A 12,602-nucleotide genomic window follows, 5' to 3' on the forward strand; every position below is an offset into this window, starting at 1 on the left:
TTGGCATCTCTTTGTTGACATTTATAGGCTCTTTACGCAACATAAGTGACATTTGTTCAAATTAAAGAAAGCAAATATGACCAGCACACATCATGAATGAACGATTTATATATATATATATATATATATATATATATATATATATATATATAAAAGGTTAGTCGAAAAACGAGTTCCTCAGAGTTTTCATGGATTAATTATGCATTTCCAAAAATGTTGGCCTATCAAGGAAAACGTAGAGTATGCCAAACTGTAATCTTCTTTAATTGTGTTTAGCAAACAAGAGGAGACTTCCTCTCTTTGAACACAGATAAACACAAAAGGAGAAACGTGACCCCACTGGCGAGTCTCTGTTTATCTCTGCTATGCGCACTACTTGGTTTAACATGTCTAGGGCTGATATTACGTTTGATTACAAGATAGGAAATAGCTTTCACCTCCGTGCATCCTTCCTCACCATCCTGTCTCAGTTACACATTTTCATTTGGGCTAGCCTTGGTTAGTTGCAAGCATGTGCACTATTTCAAATATAGCTTACACAATTTCTCAACAGATATGGAAACGTGAAAATGTAGGCCTAATTGTCGGGCCGCTAGTCCGTTTGGAAAGTGTCTGCGCACTGAGATGAGAAAGCGAAGGAAGTTTTTTTTTTCCTCAGGAAACTAACTCCATTTCCACTTGGCAACAGACAACCGGAATCTGATTTGCGTAGGGGGTTTAAAAATAACAGAGTATAAAGGCAGAGAACAGTTGTGAAGAGTCACTCCGGCAGACTCTGCCTATAGGATTAGAGAGCGCTGCCAAACTTGTGATAGGCGGTCAAAACGTTATGATTCAGATGACAGTGGGATCTCTAGGCAAGCTAGGCGATCAGTCAAAAATGTCTAAAGGCAACATGACCACTGCTGAAAGTAAATAGAAAAGAGATTTACAGTTTAAAATATGTTTTATTAACTATAGGCCTATAATAAATTTGGCTATAATTAGGCCAGAGAATATTTGGTTTATTTTTAAATAAAGCAGGCTGGACTAGAAAACCCGTATTTGCGGTTGTTCTAAGCAGCTTGTTAAGTCGTAGATTTGCCTAATGACATAAAGAATCGGTCTGTCTGCATAAAAACATTAACGAGTTTGTACCTGCTTTGTTTACATCGAGATTAAATAGGCTTGTTTCGGTAGTTCGCTGACAGAAATAGTGCGCATTCACACATGTATTGTTTAGATGTTAATTATTTTGAAGTGAACCTACAAATACCCAGACTGTTTATCTGTTTCTGTGCCTGCTTTAGAAGAGCTTGAAACTACTATCCAGTATCTTCAAGTGTTTTCTAAGCATAATGCAATTACCAGTGTGGGGCATTGGTGATAATTGTAATATTTGGATCATTTTATTTAATTTGATGTAGGCCTACAATTATTTTATACCTTACCTGCATTAGGCTACATTAGAGGTGGAGAGTCGCCCCCTATCTAGGCTTATATTAACAAGACCTACATGTCATATATTAACATGAACTCAATCACAGAAGAAAATACTTGAACGCAAACTTCTTTACCTAAAATAAGGATATGCCCTAATAATTGTGACAACAAAACATGAATATATTCTGTCTACATACAAAAATATATTTTTATTCTCATAAATGTTTTTGGTTTAAGTATTATAGGGGGTACAATGTGTTGTAATTGTTTTACAATTAATTGTAGCCTATGAGAAAACAATAACCATAATTGGCAATTATTCAAATGATAACATCATCGAACTAAAGTCTTCTTCAGTGTATAGAATTCAGTTTGTTGAAGGACAATATATGCACACACTGTTACACTTGTAATTTGTATCGTAATGCCTAAATTAATTATAGAAAGCCTACAATATACATGCATTGTTGATGAGACATAGAAACGCAATAGTTTCGCGACCTCATCCTATTGGTCGATCAGGTGCAGAAGGTAAGACACACCCCCAGCACAAAGCAGGACTGCTGGGGAGTTATAAGCAGACTTAAAGGTCACATTTGCAGTAGTGACTGTAGAGTTGATGCTGTACTGAGTAAACCATACGGTCTCATATATATGGCTCAAACTTTCAGCTTCACTTACCCATTATTTTAATTGAACAAGCGTCAAACTGCAGAAGTAGCCTAAGCTAACTTTTTTGTTTTGTAAGTTTGCGATGGCCCTCGTTGATGCCATACTGCCGTCGTTAACTTCGTTTACCGACCCTCGAACTATGGACGAGAAGCAGTCTGAAATCGTTCAGGTGAGTGTCATATCTAATTGTTATTAACTATGTAGGCTAGTAACGTGCATGCTGTGATATTTTTTTAAATATACATTTAGTTCCGATATAGCCCACTCCATTATTTCCTACCAGTGGTACTTTTTTTTTAAAGCTTGTAAAACACCATATGCATGCACATATGCGAGTCTAACGCTGTCTCATTTCACTTTTAGCTCTGGAAAGTCGATGATTTCGAAACCAGGGCAACAGGTCTGAAACCTCACATTGAAGTGGCGTTCAGCATTGTTGAATCACCTACTTTTCCTAGCAAAGACGAAGATGATCTTGCGAAATTCTTGGATCTAGAATTCATTCTGTCCAATACTACCGGAACCATGAACGAAGAAGGCAACAATTTATCTCACCAACCGTGTTCCTACTCTCTACCGGAGTCACCAGAGAGCTGCAGCACTGTGGGTGACAGCGACGGTCTACACACACCCAGTTACGGTGATGGTAACTTCAGCACCAGCCCTGGACATAGCCTTGTAGCTGAACTGCTCACTCCTGAGCTAAACTTCCAGGGTGAGCCACTGCCAGAATATTGTGCCAAGCCTGTGACTGACAGACACGAGTACACCGAACTGTGCGCCCTAAACACAACCACTCCTGCCCACTTCCCTGTGGCCAGCTCTCACTCAATGGGATTTAAAATTAAGAAAGAGGCCGCTGAGCAGTCGTGCATGATGGCGGGGGACTACATGGGACAAATGTATGACCATAAACACACGCACTGTGCTATGCATGGCGCCTTCACGCATCCACAGTCAGCAGCCGTCCAGGGGTTCGAACCTCATGGCATGCAGCAGAATGTGTCTCCAGACGGGGTGATAAACAAAGACAGCCACCTGGGTGACATGAACACACATCAACATCCACCCCAAATGGCACATCCTCATCAGTATATGAACACGACTTATCCAGCCCCACCACAATACACGCATCACCAGAGTGTGCCACATTTTCATGGACAGTACGGCCTGTATCGAGAGCCACTGCGGTCACACCATCCCACTATGCATGGAATGTTACTCACTCCGCCGTCATCGCCACTTTTGGAGTTTTATGCGCCGGAAGATAGCAAGCCAAAAAGGGGTCGCCGGTCCTGGGCCAGAAAACGAACTGCGACCCATAGCTGTGAGTTTCCTGGATGTGGGAAAACCTACACTAAGAGCTCTCATCTGAAGGCCCATATGAGAACTCATACAGGTAATTTGGAGTCATGTCAGTCTGATATGGTTGATGTTATTTTAGCCCTGCATGCGCTTCAATTTGGACACGCTTGGATTAAAATGATCTGCGCACAAATCTAAATGTTTATTTTTTCTTGTCTACAGGTGAAAAACCATACCATTGCAACTGGGAGGGCTGTGGATGGAAGTTTGCAAGGTCCGACGAGCTGACTCGTCACTACAGGAAGCACACCGGCCACAGGCCATTCCAGTGCCACCTGTGTGAACGAGCCTTTTCCCGCTCTGACCACCTCGCGCTGCACATGAAGAGGCATATGTGAATTATTACAGACACTTGGATCTGGACCTCGTTATTGTCATATGCTGTGGGGTTTCAAAAGACACTTTTTTTGTAAATTATTGTACATGTTGTAATTTCTAAATTATGGTAGTTCAGTTTAGGCTATTTTAGAGAATGAGCATTAGCTCTGCCCTCCATATAAATTATTAAATGTTGGTGCCTGCTTTGGTTACATGCATTCTCAAACAAACTAACACTGAATGTGGGCAGGACCCTGTTTTTTGTGGGGGGGCGTTTACAAAAAATGTCTAAAACTTTTTGTAGGCCTAGGCTAATGGTATTTATGTAGGCCTACTATTATTAGTATATTATTTCATGTGTTGTTAAAGTTCAGAACTTGAGACATTAAGTGTATTTTTTTTTATAGAATTGTAAAATAAAATTATTACAAGTTACAAAAACGTGCCTTTGAGACTTTAAATGGTGTTGGAGGGAAGTAGCGGGACTCTTTAATTGAAACTGAATCAATTCCTATTGCCAGAGGTTCAGGCACAAATTTGAAGATGAAGATTTTGTAGGCTACCAAGAGTATCAACATAATAAATCTTCAAGCCGGGAATTTTAAATGAAGCAGCAGAAAATAAAGTCCATATATTACCACTCAACATCGATGTTTGTTTAAATGTAAAACTAGTGTACATAGCTCTGTTTAAAGTGTTTAAATAAAAAAACGGGAATTTAAATGAAATTGTGTGAATCAAACGTATCCCTTCTCAGTTGAAAAATCATTAAATTAGCCTCTTGAAACAATAAAGATGCCAGATACCTACCGGTGGAGAAAATACAAGTAGTCTAGTCTATAGAGAACGCTGCTTTCCAATATTGTGATGTATGTTAAACAATGAATGACACCACAATTAAGATTAAATAGGCTAAATAATAAACAGTTCACATATTTCAAAGATTTTACTAAAACCTACCTGAACAAATAGGCTATTAAAAAATACATTACTACATTTTAAGTGTTTATTGTCTCTCCGATTTACATTGCCTAGAGCTGGCATGAATAGATAGGGCCCCCTATCCTATGATACGTTGCGTGTCAAATCTCACACGATCTCAGGTTTACGACGGAGGATTGAACGTCTGTGAGTAGGCCACTTTAAAACTAGGTAAATGGCGCCATCTATTGTGAAAATAAATACATGTATTAGTATTTTTTTTTTACATGTAGTTGTCGGACCTTACCACACGACGGCGGTGGTAGCATATGTACCAAACTAACTGGTCTAGGCATCGGACATAAATCCTATTATTTGCCAAATTATGCATTACCTAAGCTTTCTAGAGCCCCTTCTGTCCCTTAATGATGCATGGTTCAGTAGGCTTTGCAATTAAACGTATATGTAAAATAAAACAACAGGCTTATAGTTTCCAAACGTGGCCAACTAACGTTTAAAGTAACTGTGAACTTGGGTCTCAAATGGATCCCGCTGATCATTCTTCAGTGTAGGCGTAGGCTAATTCACATTTTCGATGCTTTCATATGTTCAAAATAAAATGTAAACTTTGTCTCTGGTTGCGTTTTGCCCATCACCCTCCCTCCTTCCCCAAACCCAACCCCTCTTCCCCTGCACCTTGTGCACAATCCGCAGTGCTGTATCCATAAGGCTGCATATTGTCAACCCTACCGCCTGTCTGTAAAAAAGGTAAAAGCTCACTGAACAAAGGCATTTCATCCGGTTATCTTACCGTCTCTTGATCATTCCATCTCTACATACTTATGTAGTCTATAATATATCACACCTGTCTGCACATGCTTTGTTTATGTGATCACCATCTTTCAGTCATTACAATCGTAGGCTACTTAATTTAGTAATTAGTCTAACCTGTTGTGTCAAACATGTAAACAAATCATTCCATTACACGTTACCTTTGAGCATTCTGTGTTAGATATTTTGTTACTATTCGTGCATGATTCGACTACACAGACAATGGAAACGTTGCACGTGGAAACTCGATTTAGAAAGGCATGTATTGTGGACATAAACTACAATGTAACCCATTTGAAGCTTACTAATAATACATATGTGCTATGAGATACGATACTTTTATAACATTAGCTCATCAAATTCATTTAGGCTACTGTTCGGTTACTTCACAACACGCTAAAAGACAATGGGCGAAAGCATGATCAAATGTGTAGGGCAATGTTTCCAATTTCAAACAGGTTATCGGTGATCATCAAAATAGCCGCGGACAAGACAGAAGACTTTATAGACCACACGTTAAAGTCAAGAAGCTGTAGGCCTACTGCGTAGCAGATGGAAGTAAGTTGCATATACCACCGCATCTCATCACCTTTCATACAAAGATTCCACAAGAAGGGGAGGAGTCAGAGATGGAAATTCGTGTATTTTACTAGAAAGGCGGGGTTTACTTTGAAGGAGGCGGTGCCGTATTCAACTGAGCCGAGGAGGAGGAAGCCTGTGGCTGCTGAAAGTGATGCAACTTCTAAAATGTAACATAGCCATGAACTTAACCCGATGAACGAAGTTATTCAGAAGTCAAGACCTTGCCATGGTAAGCGATAGACAAGTCATAAAAATAATCAAGGGCATAAATTGTCATTTTTCTTTAGCCTATGGCTTTGTCCACTTGAGACATTAAATATTATAAATATCAAATTAGGTTATAATAACAATGCCATCGTTTTGTTTTGTTGTCAAGCATGTTAAAGCTGTGTGCTAATAGCGTTTTGGCAATATGCCTGGAATTTCACGTATTTACCTATAGTAAGGCTACATGGCCCTATAAAGGTTTTTAGTGTCTCAACGCCGAATTCACTGTCTTTATCATTTACAACCTCATCGACTAATATAAACCAACAACTAAAAGTAGCCTTTATTTTTAAGTATCGTAACACATGTAGTTTATTTTCTTCAAGTTGGCCCTGTAATGAGCAGTTGGCTAGTTCCTCGTAGCGAAACGAAAGGTTACATTATCACATACCAATTTTCTTAAAGACAAATACGTGGCACTGTCAGTGGCTGTGTTGGGCTCGAGACAGACCTTTTAATTATCTCAAGAGATTAGTTAATTAATACCAGATTAAGTTGACAGCATTGAATATGTCTAAACTTCAGTTACATAACTATTTTAACATAGAAACAAGAAGCTTAACTAATTAACATTAACACATTTGATGGGGATAAAATGTGAAGCTCACACAGGTGAAAACGTCCTTCCCTTTAATGCCAGGGTAGTAGTCGTAGTACTAGAAGTCTGAGCTACATCACAACCACTCAAATGCTCTACTAAAAGCTAGATATTTGGGCCATGTCAATAGTAGCTTTACATGCATGAATGCAATCCAGACCCCCCCCCCCCCCTCCTTCCCCATATATATACACACACGGAGATGGGCCTCACACACACCCAATCCTTGAGCCAGCTCCTTCCCCCACCTCTGAGTTGTGAACACACCTTTTAACCAGAAAAATCACTCCTATGTGATCATTTTTGTATATGATTTGTTTATCCTTGTCTAATTAATTTTCTTGAATTGTTCTTGGGCATTTGTTCCTAGTCTTGGCTGCTGTGTTGTGGCTCAACCCCCAGAGGTCAATGTTGTCATTGTGATTTTTGGGGGCCAATGTGATTTGTCTTACATTCCTCCTAACTGAGGAAAGAGAGGCGCTTGTCTGTTGAATGATCTTCCCTGCTCATTGTCAACACACCTTTTGCACCACGACGGTGGGTCACAACTATTTGTGTTCAGACTAGCTGAAGTATGATTATGTTTGCTGATGTGTATGGTAAGGATGGATTCTAAAACCATCTTGAATCGATATGGGACAACATGTAGACATCAGTAGTCTTCTCTGCATCACAGACTATATGCCGGTGAGAAACTTGCCGACACAATCACTTCCAATGTAACTTTGTAGACACTGTAACTCTAGACACTTGTAGCTGGAGAGCCGTTTTGTTGTGGTCTGAGGTCATTAGATCGTTTCCTCTAACAAAAAGTGTGTCTAAATGAAAGCCATAAATCTGAGAGTGAGTGACTGGATCCCAGATGCTTTGCAGGGTGCTGTTGAGAAGTTGAGTTTGTGGTTACGCTGTACAGCTGAATCAAGGCTAACCTAATCTGTCTCACAGCTTGAAGCAACTAAACCTAACAGCTCACTGTGGCATAGCTATGATTTGTGATGGTCAGGAAGGAAAGTGAAGGAAAGTGAACCCTGCTTTATGTATGTATTAGTTATCTAGTTCTGGGATCTAAATTGTCTAGCCTGGCTGCCAGCCCAATTTAGGCCCACCCACAAAACATTTGGTTGGGAAGTTGGGTCTGGGGTTGCTAGTTTTGGGGGAAAGTATGTCCGAACAGTAGCTGTTCGGACCAATCAAATTGTCAGGGCGGGCTTTATACGATGATGGACAGATAATCAACAGTAACGTAATCAACCACGTCTCCAAAGAGCGCTTGGGTTGAATTCGTTTTCAACAAACAACATATTACATTGCTCTGATTGGTTGTAAGTCTATCCAATTGAGCGAAGAGGCATTTTTTTCCGGGTTCGGTTGAAACAAGCCCCATCCTCACAGCCCAACGGAGCGGTTTCAGACTCATATGCTGACTAGAATTATGAGCATGACAACGTCAGGCTATAAAGGGTCAGTGTGAGCTGCCAAACTAGGACAGACTTTGAACGGGGTCTTCGGTCATTCCCACTGTACTCGGTTTTCAGGACCCAGGCCTCTGACTGGGTTCAGTCTTTCAGGACCCAGGCCTCCAATTTCCACCTCTGGAAACAGCCTCAACCACTAAGGGAGAGCCATAGATGCCACCTTTTCTTCAAACCAACCAGGACCCTGGTCCGGATCCTGCTGTTGAAGCAGATCACCAGTTCCAGCTCTGAAGTCTGCCTGACCAAACAAAGAAAATAAACAGAGTTCCATGTGTGACATCTAACATCTCATGCAGAGTAAGGATACTCTGAAATTCCATCTTTAAGCCTTCCACAAGTTGGAATGGACTTCTGACTTCACCTGGCCTGATCAGTCAGTGTTGCCCAATTGGAACAAGACCCTTACCAATGGTGCAACTATTCACACAATCCTCGCTGTTACTTTTGACTCATATTTCAGATTTTGTCCTTTTATTTACTCCTTTCTATAGACAAATATTATTTTAGCTTCAGCATAAGATTCCTGTTTCTCTTCCTTTAAAATCAGTTGATTTGTTGACATATCCAGATTAGGCTAGTACATGATTTGAATAATCTCCTACCTTTTGGTCAGTGTAATCAATGTTGTTGTATTACAATCCACTTTAGTAATTATGCAACAGTAATCAAAGGGTACATTTCTTGGTAATATTATCACACAACCCATCACTACACAACAGGCATCATAGGCTCAGTTTACCAAAAGGTGGAGTGGGAGAGAAAACAGCACAGACAACACACTGTACTGTTGTATTACACTGGGCTGTGTACAGTGACCTAGCGTTGAAGTCTTTTTAGGAAGGAACTCATTTTGAGTCCCCCGAAAATAATTGCCCCCAAGGATTGTTATTTTACTCTTATCATTGTCGTTCTTCCTGGCAGTAAAGGGGCTCTCTGATTAGACAATCGGTAGAATTCCATTCCAGCCTGGCCCTCTCTATGGCGGGTATTGATTGGGATTAGGCTTTATTATGGCAATATCAGCCTGCTGTCTTCTGGTTGAGTGAACATCTGGAATGTTTTCCTTTCGGGAAGCCGGTTGTCTGTCCTTTACAAAAATATTTTGAAGCGAGCAAAGCAACGGTCACCTGTCGAGTTATATTACGTTGATTTACTGAATACACGGGTTCAGTTATGCCTCACAGTTCCACATAAACAAGTAATACTCTCTAGCTTCACTTTCATTTTTTGACTTTCAGCAATACGAAAGGAGATGGAAAGAAAGAGAGGTGATCTTCTGCTGTCGCCTGCCTGTACAATCTTCTACAATGTTATTTAGAAGTGAATGTATTCAAGCGGAGCTCCTCCTCATCTAGCTCGTTTGACGAGGTCCAAATCAAGATGCAGGTTGTTCCATCGGTGCCAGACCCTTGTCAAATACTATTTGAAAATACTACCCGATAATTGGTGTGCCTCTTTTGATTTTGAGCCTATTGTACAGTTCCACCTGGGCTGTCCAATCCTGCGCCTGAAAATCGACCCTCCTGTAGGTTTCAGTCTCATCCCAGTTGTAACTAACATGATTTAGCTGGTCAACCAGGTCATATTAGGATCAGTGTACAGGGTTGGGCAGCCCTGAGTTGAACCAGTGAAAAGTCATGTCTCCTGAACTCAGGGCAGGTTGGTGGTGGTGGAGGTTGTGGTTGTGGTGTAGGCTAAGTCTGCACCTGCTACTCACATCAGTGGTTCTCAGTCAATACAGTGACTGGGCCTCACCGGGCCAAGGCTCCCCTTCACTAATCCAGTTAGAAGATTATCAGTGTCAGTGGCTTCACTCTGGTGTGTGTGTGTGTGTGTGTGTGTGTGAGGGGGGGGGTAGTGTTCTTTCAAATGAACACTATTATAACCAGTCCAAATGACTGATATTCACAGCTAAACCACTAGAACGCAAGTTGAAAAGCTCTTTGTTCATTTAAACAGTACAATAACTCATAATCACAGAAAAATAAATTGTTCTAGGAACTGAACGCTCTCCAAGACAAAGTAGGCCTGCCCAACCCAGGTTCTGGATGAATAGGTTGGTGGTTATTGGGCAATAAGTGCATGGGTAAGCTACATCACTGTCTGTTGTTGCCGGGCAAGTCCAGCTCAACCCTGTTCCTGGTCTTGTTGTCATGTGTGAGGAGACACTGTCAAGGGAATTAAGGCCTATTTTGTTCTACAGGGTAATGAGTCAGTTCCCTTATGCTTGATACCTTACAGCAGTCATGAGTTAGGACTTTGTGTTGATGTACAGTCACACTCACCTGCTTTAGTCACTCATGTTGTGTAGTGGTGAAACCCAAGCTTTGTGTCTTGGCTAGTTGGCTACTGCCACTTTCCTCTGGGTGTATCTATGTATAGTAGGAGTCTAGTTGAGGGTCCAACCAGTAATAGGGCTCAGTGTGTTCCAGAGCTATCTGTTTATCTGTAGTGGGTGGAGGTGTAGTATCACAGTGCAACAGAAGGTTCTGTGTAAACACTCCACACACTTGGGAGATTAACAGAACCCTTTTAAACTTTACTTACAACCTTATTTATTGTTACCAACTTGGGGGGGATGGGAACCCTATTCAAATGCAAGAGTCAATATATTTTTCAGGTATAAATACAATCAGTTTTGTAACTTACTGCTTATATGCGATGTTTAGTAGTGAAACATGTAAAAAAAAGAAAACATATATATTATATATCCAAATATATAATATTCCACTTACGAACCTCTCTTCTCATTGTTACAGCAATTACTTAAATGTTGAAAGACGTCATAGCTGAAATTGAATATAACTGTAGTTTTGGATGATTTGACCATGAGAATGTTAATATTGACATAAGAAAGCATTGAAAATGAATGTCCACTGTCAACCATGTCCCAGAGTTGCTAGCTGTCACTAGCCGACTGCTGTGAAGTTTTATTTTCCCAGGCGTGTGAGCGCACATGTACAATACAAGTGTCAGTGGACCAATGGGTAACTTTTCAGTGACAGACATTGATCAAGGGCAGGTCAAACATGTTAGACGCACCACAACCATCTGAACACACTGGGGTGGTGGAGGTGGAGGTGGTGGAGGTGGGAAGGTAAGGTTACGCAAGTATAAACAGGTCCCCACGCCCCCTCACACTCTGTCTCTCTCTCTGCTTGAGAGCCAGAGTTAGACCTGCTGTAGTTTTCCACCAACAAACTCCTTTTCTCTCTTCTCAGAGACTGGCCAATGGTAGTGAAGCAGCTGTGATCAAGACTGTACATGCAGGAGTGGGGCAGGGAGGACAGAGCTTACAGAGGACATTGACTCCTACTGGTTCCATCCTAGCTTACCATATGTAACCTAACCACTATAGTTCTCATCTAAACCCAAGTTTTAACAGTTTGTTTTAAGTCTGAGAGGTTATTGGTTATTGGTTCTTCCGTTGTGGTAAGTCTTCTTTTATAATCGTTGTATAATGTTGGATTATGTGTCAGTGGGTTGCATTAGGTTGGCTGGGGCATGGTGTGTGTGTGTGTGTGTGTGTGTCAATATTTTGGTAACTATATTTGGCCAACTTCTTTTTGCAACAGGCTTTTAATCGTGAGCTTATTGAGATGCAATGCTGTCAGCAGAGTAGACAACAGTAGGATGCTTGAGTTACCATGGCCACGTTAACTGTCTGTCTTTAAGAAATGTTCTGCCTATTAGGTGAAACAGTGGGTCACCTTTTAAAATACAGACTCTCATAAATAAGATGACAAATAAGATGTTTTGTTGTTGAAAAAGACACTGACTGGAGTGCACAACTTAAGTCTAACTTTAAAAAGCAATATGTCTACCGAGTTTTGTGTGTGTGAGACAGAGAGAGTATGCATGAATGTCAGAAGTAAGAAGTGTAAGGCATGCATGTCAATGGCAATCAACCTAAAGTGAAATTAAGTTGACTTTGTCTGTGTTTTTGTAAAGACTGTATATCAAGAAATCCTATCCTCAGCTGCTTTATCAGATCTGATCAGACACTGTGTTACTATGGGAATTCCCTGCAACAACCACAAAGGGCAGCCATAGGAACAAGTTGAACAGCAAAGCAAACATTTTTGTGTCATGAGTTGTATTTTTGCAATAAGTTACAACAGTTTGTTGTAACAACAGCACATTATGCATTG

The 12,602-nt window shown here is 40.7% G+C and overlaps 2 protein-coding genes across 2 annotated transcripts in view; both read left to right on the forward strand.

Moving 5' to 3' along the window:
- Positions 1-2,036: 2,036 nt before the first annotated feature.
- klf17 (Kruppel like factor 17) lies at positions 2,037-4,218 on the forward strand. The gene is made up of 3 exons (XM_084707309.1): positions 2,037-2,263; positions 2,458-3,493; positions 3,622-4,218. The coding sequence occupies exons 1-3, from the start codon at positions 2,177-2,179 to the stop codon at positions 3,795-3,797; spliced, it is 1,299 nt and encodes a 432-aa protein (XP_084563435.1). The 5' UTR covers positions 2,037-2,176; the 3' UTR covers positions 3,798-4,218.
- Positions 4,219-11,613: 7,395 nt separating this feature from the next.
- The window catches only part of slc6a9 (solute carrier family 6 member 9), a 38,798-nt gene continuing 37,809 nt past the window's right edge, over positions 11,614-12,602 (forward strand). The window contains exon 1 of the mRNA XM_084706835.1: positions 11,614-11,883. The gene's annotated coding sequence lies outside the window, so the exon portion shown is untranslated. The remainder of the gene's footprint in view (positions 11,884-12,602) is intronic.

Source organism: Hypomesus nipponensis, chromosome 10 (genome assembly GCF_054491055.1).
Source record: "Hypomesus nipponensis isolate SF chromosome 10, ASM5449105v1, whole genome shotgun sequence".
Classification (NCBI taxonomy): domain Eukaryota; kingdom Metazoa; phylum Chordata; class Actinopteri; order Osmeriformes; family Osmeridae; genus Hypomesus; species Hypomesus nipponensis.

Coding starts and splice junctions, on each gene's coding strand:
- klf17 (XM_084707309.1), top strand. CDS start 2,177: ATGGCCCTCGTTGATGCCATACTGCCGTCGTTAACTTCGTTTACCGAC. Junction 2,264..2,457: donor AGCAGTCTGAAATCGTTCAG/GTGAGTGTCATA, acceptor TTTCACTTTTAG/CTCTGGAAAGTCGATGATTT. Junction 3,494..3,621: donor CCATATGAGAACTCATACAG/GTAATTTGGAGT, acceptor TCTTGTCTACAG/GTGAAAAACCATACCATTGC.